Here is a 17,741-nt window from a genome sequence, read left to right on the forward strand (position 1 = left end):
TTTTTAACTCTATTTGAACCTTTAAATTATTCTATATTTATAAATTTTTAATAAAGATGTCTTGAGATTTTTGCTTTGCTGCAAAATGAAAATTGAAGTATTTGAATTAGAATAGATTTCTAATGAAATTTCAGGAAATAAGTTTAAACAAAATGAAGCAAAAATTGTGTGTAATTTAATAGGCCGTACAAAGAAGTCCTGTCGTGTGCGCATCAGATTTTTTTTATTGTGAAACGACTTCAAAACTGTCATCAAATAAAACATTGATTTAACAAAACTATATATGAAATGTATAAAAAGGAAAATTTTAAACAACTTTAACAAACACAGGATTTTAAACCTGCTATTTTACTAGCTTAAATTCAATGACATTCTTCAAATGATCTTGTAATTATCATTCTTTAATGTTCCATTTATAAATTAGTTTTTTTATATATGTGTACTGACGATTATTCTTCCGTTATTTGCACAGTGTTCTTTATATCTTGAATGCTGATTTAATTCATGTCACCAAATTTATTTTCTCTTAATTATAATATGCATGAGAATGAATATTAATTGTTATAACTTTAATACTTTAATTAACATAACATCAGTTTTAATAACATAGCTTCAATAATATAAGTAACATAACTTCATATGTTAGATTAACTATGATTTTGGATTAACTATGGATTCCTTCCCCGAAAGCTACTCCGATGAATTTGATGTAATTCCGTTTCTTGCGGATCCAAACGTTTAAATTGAATCTCTGGGCTGAAAGAAAGGAGAAATCACCCAAAACACATTTATTAGACCAAACGGCATTTCAGTACTTTTATTAGAACATTTATAAAACGCGTATTTTTTACAAGCATTGTACTTTGATAGCTGGTTATAATTTGTTCAATTTCTGCCCCTTTCCCCCATTAAATGCCTTTTGTGATTTTCTTCACGAGCCTCAGAGGCATTTCTTGCAAAGACTTCGCTCTCGATGACCTGTCCGGCTTCCTCTGGGCGGATTTCGATCTGGATTTCGAACTCGTTGAAGTCTCGGATTGCGAACTAGAGACACTGCCGGACCTGCCGTTTGGAGCCACAGACGCTGAACGGACGGGCCTCGGAAGTGCCAGTTGTTTGTTATTTATTTCTGAAAAGGAGGCAAAAATGAGGGCAAATTTTTAACAATAATAACGACAAAAAGAGAAGAAGAAATTCGTTGATATCCTTTGCATTAAGAAGTAAAATCTATTGGACATGATGAAATTTAACAATAGTAACATACATATTGAAGTTATTCTTCCATATTTGTTTTCTAATTTTATTCTAATTATCATCTTTAATATTTGGTCCAGCAGGGGCCGAGCGTTAAAGTGGCTGAATACTCATAATTCGATTGGGTGTTCGAATCCTGGCGAACAGGCTGGTTGTATGGGAGTTTTCGAGGCTTACTCTATATGCAAGGTCTTTTACGCGTGACTTCGGGGTTTATTTGGAAAACCCGCCCGGCTAGAAGTCGGGAGGTCTGGAGTTCGAATCCCGGCGACGACTTAGCTGAATTTTTCGTGCTGCCTGCTTCGAGAAGGTAATGACTGTGCAGTTGAATATATTTCTTTTTCCAAAAAGCGTTGTCGTAAACATAGGAAGCAGCACAAACAAAATTATTGTCGACTGTATTTAAGATTTTTAAGAATAAATAGAGAATACCGAACATTTATGTGTCTCATATCCTAAAGCGAGACGCTACACTGAAAGGGGGGATTGCTCAGCACATCCAGGTCGTCTGTGATAACTCTAGTTTAATTGTACCAATGATTGAATCGCCGCATACAGTTTTTTTTTTTCTCATTTTAGATAAAATACTCTTTCTGACTCTACAAAATCGAGCTCTTTATAGCAGTGACAAAAAGCATTTCTTTGTTTCGTTTGTTTACCCAAATTTTTAGCCCAAACGGGTGTTAGGCCAGAAGGCCTATCAATCTCGAAATGGTATTTTGCGTTGAATTTTTTTTTCAGATTGTTGCCACCAAATATTATCGTCTTATATTTTATTAAAGAAATGGAATAATGACGACTCTGAATGAATGTGTGTATGTTTCTCAGATAGTGAAAAACAACGGTACCTAGAGCCATCCAATTTTGAATAACGTAATCCTCCGAAAATTGGCACCTGGAAACCCGAATTTTAATTTCAAATTTGTTTTATTATCCATTTCATATTCTGTAAAATTTTAAAAAATTTTATATTAAAATACTCAACGATTTCAAAGCGAGCAGTGACAATACTGTACGACAAGGATGTCAAACTCGCGGCCCACAACAAATATTTTTGCGGCCCGGCCAATATATCGGCAAATAATAATATATAATAATAAAATAACATCGACGAAGAAAAAAATTAAATGTTTACTGATAAGTAAATAACGATAATTTATTCAGTGTTGTTAGATTACTCACAGGGAGCTGACACACACACTACTTAAATTACAAATGCGTGTGAGTAGCTTGCGTTCAGCTACCTTCGGCTTTTGGGGGACACGTACACTCAGAACTTGTACGCATCCCCGATAGCCGAATGTGGCCGAACTCATGGTCTCAGTTTTCCAATCATAGTTTTGTACGATATATTGGTGCATGCACTTTGCTTTATTATTAATTATTACTTAATTCATATTGTTACGGATTTCATAGTTATTTATTTAGTTAGTTTTTTTTATTTAGAATTGTAATTAGATTTGCTTCATGTTGCCTTAGCAACACAGAAGATTTTTGAAAAGACAGCTGCGTTGGAAGGTTAAAAATAGAACAGCGCGTGCATTTAATACCTAATAAATAAATATCTCGTAATTGCTGTTGCCATCCACAAAAATCCAGATATTTATAGATGTTTCCAGTATATTCGAGAAATTAATTATAAAGCTTATAAAAGCCGAGAACAAACAACTCATCTCAGTAGTAGCTGTAGTTCTAGCGAACTGTTTGTTTACTTAATGCTGTGATTGATTTGTAGCGATTTCGCTGTGAGATAGAATTAGTTTCTGTTTTGAATTGATTTTTGATAAACGTTTGACATTTTTTGGTATTGTTAGAATATTTTTGAATAAACATTTCAGAATTTTGATTTATCTCTTGTGGAAAGAATAAATTTTTGTTAACTTTTTAACGTTAACCGTGTTTATTCCAGCCCTTTGTATTCAGTATGTCTATATCAAAACCAAGTGGTAGTAAAATTAAACGAAAAATCGCTGACGAACATAGAATATTCCAAGTAAAATGGGAATTAGAATATTTTTGCTGTGAAATAAAAGATAAAATAATCTGCTTGATATGTAATAATACCATTAATGTACCAAAGTTATATAATATTAAACGTCATTACGAACAACACAAATCGAAATATAACAATTACGAAGGATTAATGAGAGAAGAAGAGTTGGAAGAGCTCAAGTTAGGAGTGAAAAAGCAACAGTGCATGTTTAGTAAAGTATTGCAAGAAAGTGAAACGGTGGTACATGCAAGCTACGTCTTGTCCGAGTTGATAGCTAAACATTCGAAGCCTTTTACTGACGGTGATTTCATCAAGGAATGCCTAATGAAAGCTGGAGAAATTGTTTGTCCTTGAAATGTGAAGGCTTTTCAATCAATTTCATTGTCTCGAAATACAATTGCGGAAAGAGTTACTGATTTAGCCGCGAATTTAAGTGATCAGATCAAAGCAAAATCATCTAATTTCGAAAGTTTCTCCATTGCCTGTGACGAGAGCACGGACATTCACTAATGTCCGTGCTCTCGTCAATTAGCAAAGCTCAATTAGCAGTGTTTCTTCGTTCTTGTGACAAGAATTTTAACATTTTTGAGGAATTACTGGAACTAATACCGATGTCTGGTACTACCACAGGAGAAGACATATTTACTTGTGTTTTTGGACTTCTGCAGAAATACAATCTACCTTTGGCAAAATTAAATTCTGTAGCTACAGATGGCGCTCCATCAGTGACCGGGGAAAACAAGGACTTCGTAGCATTACTAAGGAAAAAATTTAGTGAAATTCACGGTTCAAACATTCATCATATGCATTGTATTATACATCAAGAAGTTCTATGCACGAAAGTAATAAATATAGAGAATGTTTTGTCATATATAAAAAAGTTATAAATTTTATAAGATCTCGAGGTTTAAGTCAGCGTCAATTCACTGCTTTCTTAAGTGAGTTAGATAGTGAATATTCGGGTTTGTCCTACTATACCGAGGTACGTTGGTTATCTTGCTCCAAGATTCTCAAACAATTCTGGGATTTGAAAGAAGAAATATGTTAGTTTTTAAAAACGAAAAATCAAGACGTAAGTTTGTTTTACGATCTAATATGGATACAAGATTTATCTTTCTTGGTTGATATAACCAAACACTTAACCGATTTAAATTTATCGTTACAAGGAAAAGATCATATGATTACGAACATGTTTGACATAATTAAAGCATTGAAATGTCAACTAGTTCTTTGGGAAAAACAACTTAAAAATGAAGATTTGACGCACTTCCCGACGTGCAGCATGAACAAATCAAGTTTAGATGATACTTGTTCGTATCAAAAATACGCAGAAAAAATTGCAAATTTAACAACTGAATTTGAAACGAAGTTTAATGATTTTAGTTCCCTCGAAGACAATTTTTTTTTTCTATTTTCTCAATAAGTATTGACTCAGTACCCAGCCATATGCAAATGGAGGTGATCGAGATTTAATGCAACTCAAATTTGAAAGCAAAATTCCTTGAAGTGGGCGTGCCTGAATTTTACAAATATTTACCAGCCAGGTTTGAAAATACTCGAAAATTGGCATATGAAATTTTTTCTATGTTTGGTAGCACTTATCGGTGCGAGCAGTTATTTTTTGAGCCATGAAAGGTAATAAGTCTCGTATTAGAAACCGTATTTAATGATGCTCACCTTGGGTCAGCGTTGAAAGTTATCACTGCAAACAATATTTCTCCCGAAATAGGAAAGATAATAGCAGAGAAAAGATGTCAAGCATCAGGACGTAAATATTAAATTTTTCTTGTTCTTTATATAAATATATATATGTTTATTATTGTATTATTTGAAATAAATCTACGTTTCTATGAATATTGATTTTTTTTTTTTTTTTTTTTTTTTTTTTTTGCGGCCCGCCTAAAGTTAAACCTTGTTTGTTTGGCCCAAGTGTACCTATGAGTTTGACATCCCAGCTGTACGGAATAAAGCATTTTTATCTCCATCTGCGAGACTTGTATCGAAAATTCTAAAGATATACTGTTTTTATATATTTTAACCCAAAGAGACGTTAGCCCAAATGCTCTCGCAACGGCTTTCGAAGTGTACGTGTGTGTAAATGAAAACAAATGCTCCTTTGAGCGTAATATAAAATCTGAAAGCTTTCAGACTTTTTAATTTTTTTAAATTTCCAGTTAAGATGAAATAGATTTAAGATTAAATATGTAAAACAAACGCACATAAAAACTTTTCGTCGGCAACTCACGTGTTTCAAGGAAAGGTTTAAGAACGGCATAGCTCTCTTTCTTCAAATCTTGCAAAGTCTGGCACTGCTTCCAGTTTAAGAGGAAATTCCTGTAGGGCTGAGAAATGACTTTCCCATCAAGCTCCTCTATGAAAACAAAACACATTAAACGTTTTTATCAATCGTCTCGAAACTACAATAAATCGGTGTCATATAATTAATTATACACGAGATTAATGAAAATAAATTTCAATAAATCCATCGATTGTGAATTTTTAATCCGCTCATTTTGTCTCAAAGAAAATAGGAGAATTATAAAACTTAATTTATAAAACTCACCTAGCTCTAAACAAGTGACTACAACGTTGTCTCTGTACTTGCGCACTCGGCAAACAGGATTACCATTCATCTTCATTATCTGTACGTAGTTCCAGTTGCTGATCACGTTAACCAAATCCTGCAGGTCATAAACGGAATTATCCTCGGCGTAAAACGTTTCCAGATACGACAAGGGTTTCAAAGGTTCTAAGCTCATAAGTCGATTACCAGAAACATTGAGAATCCTCAAAGATTCCTGTTTGCAAAACAAATTTAATATATGTTTTAAATCATTTCCTCAAAGATTCTTACTTACAAAAAAAATTAAACATGTGTTTTTAAAATCACGTCTTTGTTAGAAATATAGAAGGTTTTATCATGTATTTTCCAATTATTTTCGTATCATAAGCCACTAAATGTTCTCACAATTGTATCTTTTATAAATTTTTGTGAAGCTCCTGTTCTACGCCGTTTCTGTTTCGCATTAGCTAGTAGTATTTATTGCCTTATCAGACTATTTGTGTTTACACCATTTCTATCTGGCTGAATATCAGACATTTCCAGTTAGTGAGAAATCTTTAGAAAACACCGGCCTAGGCAGGTGTCTAACATTTTACGGATTGATAGAATATAAGACAACAAGGAAAAAAGCAGTCTCGCTTTGTCCTATTGAAAGGCGAGACGCTGGAGGCTCCCGATGATATGGAACAGCCATGGGCATGGCTGTTCAAATACCTGAAAATGTGAACTAGATATGACGACATGTATATCCAAACGGTCCCCTATATCATCAATTCAGATACTGTGTCGGTATGACGAAGAAAAATGCAAGTTTCCAAAAGTTCGTTTCTCTTGATTCTTCTACACTGTCATCATTATGCAAGTAAAAACAGGATTCATCAGAAAAATAAAACTTCACGCCTTTGATGTGTCCCCTGTACGTCGTTTTGAATATATCAGTATAAGAGCCGATTCCTTGCTCTGTAACGTCAAAAGTCGAGGCAAAGGTTCCCTTGCTGACAATTTGTGAAGTTGCGAGGTTTATTTATTTATTAACTAATAGTTCGTTTTAAGTTAGCACTTTCCTATTACTCTCTTTTCACCCACGTTTTTCATGTCAGGAATGTAAATGAGACAGTGATCATTTATTCAGATTAAGGTAGAACGATGTGCTATTTAAGCAACAGTTTCGGAAGTTAGTTTTAGAGTGTATCTGCCTGTTTCAGATCAGATTATTAGCGACTTGATTTAGTGGCGTTGAGTGCTTCTAGCCATTTAGTTTTGTGTCGCCGGTTTTTTGAAAACTGGAGCCTTGTTTACGCGTTAAATTTTCCTATGAACCGTTAGGCTAATCTACCACATTTTGAATTTGTTCAGCATATTTCTGCTAAGCCAGAAATGCTTCGCTTGAGTAAATCCAACTTGGGTAACTGTTCCGATGTGTTCGAATAAAATGGTCTAATGGTCTAACTCTTCTTCTGAGTTTTGTTTCACAAAGCTGGAAGATAATTCTTCGATAATCTTTTTTTAAAGTCTATAGTGTATGCTCTTTAAGAGGTATAGACTTTATGGAGTTATAGAAGTTATCTTTTCGTTCACGCAGATACTGGTGCTATGGAATATATAAAATTTCCTGACCCAAAATGCATGATGTGGCTGTACGATGCGCGCAAAAATGTATTGTCTCGGGCGTTGGTAAGTAGAGGCGGTTGAGACACTTTGAGTCGACAATCGATTGCAAATTTTTCCACGGTCGAATTCTGAGACCGGACTAGTATTTGTTCCTTCTCATGCGATGTAAAACAGAACACATCTGTAAGATTTCCATATGAAACATCGATATTTCAACTTCCCTTGTAGAACTGCTTCGATGAGTTATAAGCTCTTCCCGGCAATATACGCATGTCATGAAAATGCTAACCATTTGCGTATTCCATCATGTTCTACCTTTCAAGCGAATTTTGAATTTGCTGTGTATTTCCTTTATGATGCAGCTATGTTAACTAATAGCAGCGCAATTAATTTAAATCTTTCGCGAAAGGGAAGTTTCTTAAAGCGGACGCTTGCATAAGCAGTAGATACTTATCGATCTTACACATCTTCTCTCCATATATATTTACATATTTTTTTATGTTTATATAGCTTTAACACATTTCCAGAAATACAGCAATAATTTAATCAAAAGCCTTCGTTGTAAGTAAAATGAATAATAATATGAAGAAGTTATTTTTGTAATCTAGTAGTAATTCAGACTTGTAATTACTTGCGTAATAAGTTAGTACATCCTTCTAATGTAAATGAAAATAAATGGTAGATTTGTGTGCTGTTAGTGTATTTTTCATGATAGTGCAAATTTTGTGTACATGTCAGAAGAAATCTTAAATATACAATTTAGGCAGTCACAACAATCTAACCTTCTACATTTCTATAATCTTGCTTGTTAAAATGAACGATTTGTATACTGTTGTTAAGTTTTTAATAATATTATAACTCAGCTGGCATGAAAGATGTTTTCAATTCAGTAAGCTTACCGATATAGCATCGATTGAAGAGGAATCAAATTCCAAACTTTGATCACTAGGCACATTTTGGTACTCTATGTAAAATTCCCGTAATTCACATAAATGTTCCAGGCCTTCGATCTTCGATATTGCATTATGACTAAGATTTCTAATAAAGAAAATAAAGGTTACTTTAATATTTAATATCAATTTTTCAAAAATGTGCTCGTTAAAAATATTAAAATGTAAATTAAATTTAATGAAATACTAGTACTTATGTTTCTTCCCGTCGACCACTTGTCACAAACAAATATTGTCGTCAAAGAGTGTGATTTAACACCGATAATAGATAAACGTGAGGTCACAATACATTCCTAATGTGACTTCACATTGGGTTTCATAACGCCAAATTTATCAGAAGACTAGTTTAGTTTTTGTAACGAAGGTCATAACTTGACTGCTATTTCTCTTTGTTTCTCTCGCATTTTTGAAAAAACAAAATTAAAAAGTAGGTTTGGTTTGGTTTGGTTTGGTTATTTAATTATGGAAAAACACGCGAGGGCTACCTGGCTAAGGAGAGGAATGCTTTCGTGGAGGACTTGCTAAGGGATACTGGCTCATATACACGTTACACATGGAAAACCACGAAAATGCCCAATGCAGTCAGCCCGTTCTCCTGGAATCGGAACTACCACTGTTCAGCGACTTTACCGGTAGAGGCGGGCACTGCTTTCTATGGAGCAGCATACATTTGAGGATTCAACTCATAATTATTTACGTTTATCCTAAAGCTATACCTGTAACTTGTATGTTTTGGTTACCTGTCTAAGTAAAGAGAGATCTCTTTCTTCTCATGTGGGTGGAGCAAGTTTCGTAAGATCTCCGGCAATTTTCATGGTTGACGGAAAAGTACCTAAATTACCTGTTACCATATTCACGTTTGCGTCCACTTCATGCGTGCACGTGCATAAGCCATATCCCTTTTCAAATAGGATATACAAGTACAGACCACACCTTAGTTTTTTCGCGTAAACATGCGTGAATACCGCAATTTTAAAAAGATAATAAAATTTAGAAAGAACAGCGTTATATTTCGTAAATAAGTGAATCCGATATTAATTGTACTGCCTCTTTTAGAAGATGGAATTAAACTAGTCACAAAGAGTTTTCAACTTGGAAAGTCAAATTTATTTGAAAACTTATAGAACTGAGTCTACACCCTTCAAGAAGAAAGCCAACATCAGCTACTAAATTTTATAAATTATCCAGAAATATTTGATCCCCAAAGTAAAATTTCCTATCAAGGTTAATTATTGCCTAAATATCTATAGACTCCTACAACAGTTTCCCTATACTATTGCGTCTAAAAGTCTTCAAATTATAGCTCTTAAGATTACCTATGCCACAGAAGACCAAACTCTTCTGGAGCAGCGAGTTGTCGTCTTAAACACTGTCGGGTTCACTGACATTTATCTCTTCACAAATTAAATTTTTGATACAGTAAATGTTTCAGCAAGTAACTTGGTTTACAACAAGCTTTTTTTTCTGTATATTATTTCAAGCTTTTTTAGAAGTATTGTATTTATTGCATGAGTTATGCCCTTTCCGTATTTATATTAATTACACTGCTTTCTGTATTTTAATTCTTTGTGTACATTTAATTATTTTTAAAGTTTGTAGAGACATTAGGATTTTTTTGGGAAGCAGCAAGATGAAAAATAAGTAACCGCCTTCGCTGAGAATCGAACCACGGACCTCTGGAATACCGGCCCAGCATGCAGAACAACTACACCACGAATGCACGCTAGGGAAGTGGGAGAAATACCTTAAGTCCTTATATTATTTTGTTAAAAAAATTAACTACAAAAAGCTGTGGAAAGCATGTAAAAAAGGGTAATACTAAAATCAAATCTTTGGCCTTATTAAGTTAAAGAAAAACAAGTAATATAAAAAAGTCAATTTCTACTTGGACAACAAAGAAAAATTTTAAAAATACAAAAAATTTTTTAAATACAATTAAATTTTAATATTTTTAATACGTGAAAAAACTGTATCAACATCAGGTGTCATCCACTAAAAGTTTAAAAAAATGTATTTGAACTTGAGTGGATGAATAAAAAGTATTTTATTAACGATTAAAAATTAATTAATAATTAAATTTTCAAAAAATTTAAAGTCAATTCCTACTTAGGTCAAACAAAAAAAAAATTTAAATACCAAAACATTTTTTTTCGTAAAACTGTATTAACATTTTTGAAAAAACTGTATCAACGTCAAAGTGTCATCCACTACAAGTTTAAAAAAAATGTGTTTGAACTTGAGTAAATGAACAAAAAGTATTTTATTAACAATTGAAAATTTGAACAAGATATAAGGAGAGTGTGAACTAATAGTAGATATTTAAATATTATGCATTACATTTTACGAGACAACAGAAACGTTTCTTACAGCACTGTGAGTTGAGTGAGCATGCCAATGTTCTCGATGCAGGTAATGAGATTATTCTGTAAATAGAGGCAATTCAGATGTATTAAATGATCCAAATTTTCTATCTTCTCAATCTTGTTGTCATATAAGTAAAGGGCTAAAAGGTTCCGACATAGCTGCAAGTTTTCCTGCAAGAGAAACATGTATCAGAATTAATCCTGCATCGCATCAAAAATTAAAACTGTAAGCTTTAGCTTCGTCTTTAAAAAATAGCTTTGTGTGGTAGTAGCTTAAAAAAGAAGATAACGGTGCTGGATGCCTAGTGGTCAATTTCTTAGGACTAAAACTCTAATCAAGCAATATAAATTCAGGGATGGTCAATAACTTCACATATTTTAGCATTTCCAATAGACGCCAGAAAACAAGAAAGTTGCAGACTATATGTTAATTGTACAAAAGAAACCTGAAATGTGAGAAGATTATGCCAGTGCTATAATATTATTAATACTACTCAACATTGAGACACAGAATTTTTCAAAGACTATTTATTTATTAAAAGTTTTGATTTTGAATACTTTTCAATACTATTAAGTATCTTCTTCTATATGCACGAAAAAGGTTAATGTACGTTATAAATATAATATAACCTACAGAAAGATTTATAATTACTATATTTCATATTAGTAACACTTAATACAAGTGGTTTATTAACCAAGCTTTATTCTTTTATTCGTGTTACACAAGCATTGCGTTTTTTTTACTGAATCTTCAAAAAAAAAAAAAAAAAAAAAAAAAAAAAATGGTAGAAATTCGTGAGGTTTCTGTGAAGTACTCGTTACATGAAATGGATTGAAAAGGTTTTTATATAATACAATCTCTCAAAACGGTTATGAACAAAATTAGTAAGTTTCAATGCGTACGGTATCAACAGCAATACAAACATCACATAGATATTCCTTTCCAGTTCCCCCTCAGGGGGCTCACTTCTGTGAGTACGGGTGTGGCAATCCCGAGGTACCCTAGCCCTTCAGGGGATCATCTTCTTGATGAGACGGGTGTCACGATCCTGGAGCCCCAGTGATCTATCCTCTTTTCCGTCTCCTCTCCTCTTTGCTGGAACTTTTTCCCTTCTCTTCTCCCTCGTGGTTTCTCTCTACGGAGTTTGGGGCTCGTCACGAGAGACTGGAACAGCCCTTGTCTCTAGTCTTCGAGTGGCGAGAAAACTGCCCACGTGTTTGCCGTGCGTGGAGACCCGTGTCGCTGGAAAGGAGGGTCCTGGTAGTTGAGGGGCGAGGTACTGTCCCCAACACACTACTTTGGCCTCTGCTTCAGCTAAACGGGAGGCACCTTAGTCGTCCTCACGGGTGTCAATCGGCTGGTCACTAGTCCTTGTGTCAGTGGCTTGGGGTCAAGCTCTCGGGAGTACCTGCTTTCGGGAAAGCCGACTGTGGGGCTTCAGTTTGCGTATAGGTCCGGCTAGCCCTAACACAGGAATCTGTGTTCCCTTGTTGGGCTCCGTGGTGGGCGGGGCCGTCGGACCCGAATTTTTTCTCTTTTAAACATGGCTTCAATTTTCATACTAAAAAAACCTGACCCAAACGAAATTAAACAAGATATAGAAATAATTGAGAAACCTATTAGTAAGAAAACCCGTACTGATGTAAATGTAAAGGAAACTACTGAAAATCCGCGCTTCCTAGTTGTCTCTTGTCCTTCTGGTGAACTGCAAAAGATGTCTCCTTTTCTAGTAAGCAAATACATTAACTCATGCATAGGTCAGCCAAAGAATATTAAGCGTCTCCGTTCTGGAGACCTGCTTATAGATACTGTTTCGCCAACACAATCTGCTTCCCTTTTGTCACAAACCAAACTTGGAAATGTAGCTATAACTGTGTCAGCGCATAAAACTCTGAATTTTTGTAGAGGTGTTATCTCGGAAATCGACCTTCTCTCTGTTTCAGAAGAAGAGTTCGTTTCCGAGTTAGCTGACCAAAATGTCTGTGGCGCTAGGCGGATCAAGATGCGTAAGGAAGGTCAGTTGATTGACACCAAACACGTGATCCTGACCTTCAAATCGCCTGATCTGCCTAAGAATATTAAGGCTGGATACCTCAATTGTCCTGTACGTCCATACATTCCAAACCCTATGCGATGTTTCCAGTGCCAGCGTTTTGGCCATTCCAAGATGTCCTGTCGTGGGACCCTGATGTGCGCTCGATGCTCGTCGGTTGGCCACGATAGCGAAAATTGCACCGCTGCAGCACTGTGTATAAATTGCAAGGGCAACCATCCAGCATTTTCTCGTTCCTGTCCGAAATGGAAATTAGAAAAGGATGTGCAGACCATAAAAGTTACCAGGAACATTTCGTATTCCGAAGCCAGAAGACAAGTTCAAAGCACACAGCCTATATCGAACAAATCATATGCCAATGCCGTGAAATCAACCCGCACAATAGCCACCCAAACTTCCATAAGTACACAGACTCCACCAAATAAAAACCAGCAGCCTGCAAGCAAGAACAAAGAAAATCCAACACATACCATACAAAATAAAGAAATAGCAATCCCGAGCAAACCCAAAACTGTGCCTCCAATAATAGAAACCAAAAATAGAAGTCCCAGCAATAGTTCTGCAAATAAAATTATTTCTGAATCTGCAGATTCAGACAGTATGGAAGTGGAAGACGGTCTAGAAGTTCCCGATCATCTGCTTCCGCGCAAAACTAAAAAGGAACACAGGAACAACAAACATCAATCATAATGGCCACCCTCGTCTCATGGAACTGTCGCGGTTTCCACCGAAATTTGCTCGACATCAAAGCCATAATCAATGCTTATCATCCTGTATGCTTCGCAATACAGGAAACAAATCTAAAACCAGAACAACAGGCAAAACTTCGGAGGTTTTCTTTCGTCAGGAAAGATAACATTGCAGGTGAACGTGCCAGTGGAGGTGTAGGTCTCCTCACCTCACTGGATTATCCCTCAAATGTGCTTTCTTTGACGACATCCCTCCAAGTTGTCGCTACTCAAACAAATTTTGATATTGTTGTTACAGTCGTTTCTCTGTATTTGCCTCCAAATGAGCATATTGATCAGCAAGATTTAAATGGTCTTATAGAGCAGCTGCCTGAGCCTTTTATAATAATGGGAGATTTTAACGGCCATAGTCCACTCTGGGGTAGTAAAGATACAAACTGCCGAGGAAGACAAATTGAGCAGATGATCGAAGATCATAGCCTTTGTCTCCTGAATAATGGGCAGGATACTTACTTCCATGAGCCTACAAAGACATTCCATGCTCTCGACCTTGCCATCTGTTCACCATCTCTGTTGCCATTTTGCACTTTTAGTGTCGGAAATGACCTGTACAACAGCGATCATTATCCTATTTTTGTGTCTCTTGCACGAAGAGAAGCAAATCCCATGACGAGACTCCCTCGTTTTATCCTGGACAGGGCAGACTGGGAACTCTTCTCTTCCATTGCAGAGCTCACACATCAAATGGTAGAAGGTGTGCATATCGATGACGCTGTTGGAGCTGTTACTAATACTATTATTCAGGCAGCTATGCTCTCCATTCCTAGAACATCAGGAAAACTACTAAAATATTCGAAACCGTGGTGGAATCGCGACTGTCATGAAGCACTGAAAAAACAGAAAAAAGCATGGGGTATTTTTCGTAGATATCCTACTCTGCGAAACCTCATAGCTTTTAAAAGAGCCAGAGCAAATGCACGGAAAGTAAGAAGGCAGAGCCAGAGGGATTCCTGGATTTCATATGTGTCCTCAATAACATCCTCTACGCCTAGTAAGCGGGTTTGGGAAAGAGTTCGAAAAGCATGCGGAATGTATAAAGACCACTCACTTTCCTTTCTGGAAAAAGATGGCCGAGTGATTAGCTCCATAGAAGAAATTGCAAATACAATTGGTGAGACATTTGCTGCCGTTTCTTCCAGCCGAAATTACTCACCTGCATTTCTTTCTATCAAGCAACGCTCTGAAAAAAATCCCATCGCTTTCAACTCTTCCAACTTTGAGCCGTACAATAGAGACTTTACTATGCTTGAACTAAAGAGAGCTTTGTTGCAGACACATAGGTCTTGTCCGGGTCTGGATGGCGTGTATTATGAAATGCTAAAGCATCTGTCCTATAAGTCACTGAGTGCCCTTCTCACACTTTACAATAGAGTGTGGAAGGAGCGTACATTTCCCAGTGCATGGAGGAGAGCTATTGTCATTCCTATTGCGAAGCCAGGGAAAGACCCGAGGAATCCCTAGAACTATCGGCCAATTGCCCTTACCAGTTGTGTTTGCAAACTGTTTGAAAAGATGGTAAACAGCCGCCTAGTCTACTTCTTGGAAAAGAATAATATTATATCGCCTTATCAGAGCGGTTTTCGAAAGGGGAGAACGACCGTAGACAATATGCTTCTATTAGAGACATCTATTCGAAAAGCCTTTGTCAGAAGAAGTCACCTTGTCTCCATATTCTTCGACATTGAGAAAGCTTATGATAAGGCATGGAGATACGGTATACTCCGGGATCTTCACGAGAGTGGCTTGCGCGGCAACCTACCAATTTTCATACAGAATTTCTTGAACGCTAGAACTTTTCAAGTAAGGATTGGCTTTGTTTTTTCGGATGTTTTTCAACAGGAAGAGGGTGTGCCTCAAGGCTGTGTGCTTAGTGTAACCCTGTTTAGTTTAAAAATAAACTCTGTATTAAAAGAACTTCCTCCCACCATCTTGGGATCTCTATATGTTGATGATCTGCAGATTAGCTGTCGAGGAGCAGACATGAGATATGTAGAGCGGCAACTGCAGATGGCTCTGAATAAGATCCAAGAATGGTCAGACAAACAGGGATTTACATTTTCGAAACAGAAAACTGTGTGTGTTCACTTTTGTAGGAAGCGTGGTCTCCATCCTGAACCTGAGTTATATTTGAATGGTACAATTATTCCAGTTACGCCCGAAGTAAAATTTTTAGGAGTGACGTTCGACCGAAAATTGACTTTCCTTTCTCATGTTTTAAACCTGAGAAAGAAGTGTCTAAAAACACTAAATATTTTAAAAGTGTTGGCGAACACCTCCTGGGGTGCAGAGCGTTGCTCCATGCTTCGCATTTACAGAGCGCTTATCCGCTCTAAACTGGACTATGGCTCAGTTGTTTATGGATCCGCTCGCTCATCTGTTTTGTTAAAACTGGATCCTGTTCACCATCAAGGTCTGCGGATTTGTTCAGGAGCTTTCAGGACTTCTCCTGTGCAGAGCCTATATGTTGACTGTAACGAACCATCACTTCATCTGAGGCGTGAGCAATTGTCCCTTTTGCAATATTTTAATACTCTATCTCAACCTGAACATCCCAATAAGCTGTGCTTACTTGATAATGAGTGTAACACATTATTTGAAACACGTCCATCCTGTGTTCCTACTTTCCCTTTAAGAGTTCGCCCTGTCATTAAGGAACTCTCCCTCTCTGATATGCACCCCCAAGCAGTACAGAATTTTGAAATTCCACCTTGGGAAAATTCACGGATCCAGCTTCTTGATGTTTTTAAACATCACGTAAAGGCGAGCACTAACGAGATCGTTTACAGACAACTTTTCGCTGAGCACAGGCACAAATATAGCAGTTATTATCCGATATACACAGATGGATCAAAGTCAAATGATCATGTCGGGATGGCTTTTGTATTTGAAAATTACATAGAGGGCAGATGCCTGCACCATGCTTTCTCTGTCCTAACATCTGAACTAACTGCAATATATTATGCTCTTTTGTACATCCCAAAGCTCTGCCACAAAAAGTTCATAGTTTACACAGACTCGTATAGTGCTCTTAAATCCTTGGAAGCTTTTCCCAACGCTCAGAATCCTGTGGTAGTGGATGTTCTCAAAATTCATAGAAATTTAATGATACGAGGATATGAAATCCTGTACTGCTGGGTTCCCGGGCATACGGGAATAAAGGGAAACGAGCTTGCAGACATCGCGGCAAAATCTGCTGTCGAACTGTCCAGTCGCCTTATCCCTTTTAGAGACATCTGCTGTGTCATCAAGGGAAAGATACGAAAAAAATGGCAGCAAATTTGGGATGTTCAGCATCACAACAAGTTGAGAAACATCAAACCTAGAATTGAGCATTGGGATTTTGCTGGAAATCGTAAAGAGGACGTTCTTTTGACTCGACTCAGAATTGGTCATACCAGAGTCACACATAGCTATCTTCTTAAAGCTGAAAATGAGCCTGTTTGTTTTAATTGTAATGTTTGTTTATCTGTTCGTCATATTTTAATTGAGTGTCAATGTTTTAAAAGTCTTCGCCAGAAATATTTTAATAGCTGTGACTTACCTCTCGACCGTTTAATCGGAAGAGAGGTCAATTCTAATTTATTTTATTATTTAAAAGAGATTGGCTTTTATTACCAAATGTAATTTGTTTTGAAGACTGTGTCTTGAATGTTAATATGTGCTTTTAACTTGTTTTTATATGACTTCATCCTCTGGATTTGGTACATTTATCTACTTGTTTTTATTTATTGAATTTTCATGTCATCAATTGTAATCATCTCATCTTTTGTTTGGCGCGTCATAATCATCTCTGGTTTTTGCGCCATAATCACTCACTCACTCACTCACTCACTCACTCACCCCTTTCCAGTTCATACTCTAGAGAGAGCGGCTAGTGTAACGCTTTTTTGATTTTCTTCTTCAGCTGATCGTGATTATCAATTCTTTCGCGGTAAACCTCATTTCGATAACTCCCTAGAGCAAGATATCCAACCTGTTTTTGCTCATTCATGGTCCAGGAAATCGATGATTCGTCTCTTCATAATTCCTGAAACAGAAGCTCGCTCTTATTGAAAAACAACAATGCAACATTTTCCACTTCCAGTTGATTCGAAGAAGCAAAACTATCTGTAGCATTTCCGAGTTTACGTTGAAGCTAATATTAGTTTCAACAAAGAAAAAACGACCAAAAGTCTTCTTGCTTATATGACTACACTAAATCTTA

General features: G+C 36.2%; 1 protein-coding gene across 3 annotated transcripts in view; it reads right to left on the reverse strand.

Moving 5' to 3' along the window:
• Positions 1-802: 802 nt before the first annotated feature.
• The window catches only part of LOC118180020 (protein phosphatase 1 regulatory subunit 42-like), a 57,168-nt gene continuing 40,229 nt past the window's right edge, over positions 803-17,741 (reverse strand). For all 3 annotated transcript variants that reach the window (XM_085813488.1, XM_085813489.1, XM_085813487.1), the window contains 5 exons: positions 10,739-10,905; positions 8,321-8,459; positions 5,811-6,045; positions 5,493-5,618; positions 803-1,129 (listed from right to left, as the gene is read on the reverse strand). In XM_085813488.1, coding sequence (XP_085669614.1) covers positions 909-1,129; positions 5,493-5,618; positions 5,811-6,045; positions 8,321-8,459; positions 10,739-10,905 — 888 coding nt within the window. In that variant the 3' untranslated portion in view covers positions 803-908. The remainder of the gene's footprint in view (positions 1,130-5,492; positions 5,619-5,810; positions 6,046-8,320; positions 8,460-10,738; positions 10,906-17,741) is intronic.

This window comes from Stegodyphus dumicola, chromosome 3, assembly GCF_044657685.1.
Source record: "Stegodyphus dumicola isolate Sdum_Otavi_A_Nest chromosome 3, ASM4465768v1".
Classification (NCBI taxonomy): domain Eukaryota; kingdom Metazoa; phylum Arthropoda; class Arachnida; order Araneae; family Eresidae; genus Stegodyphus; species Stegodyphus dumicola.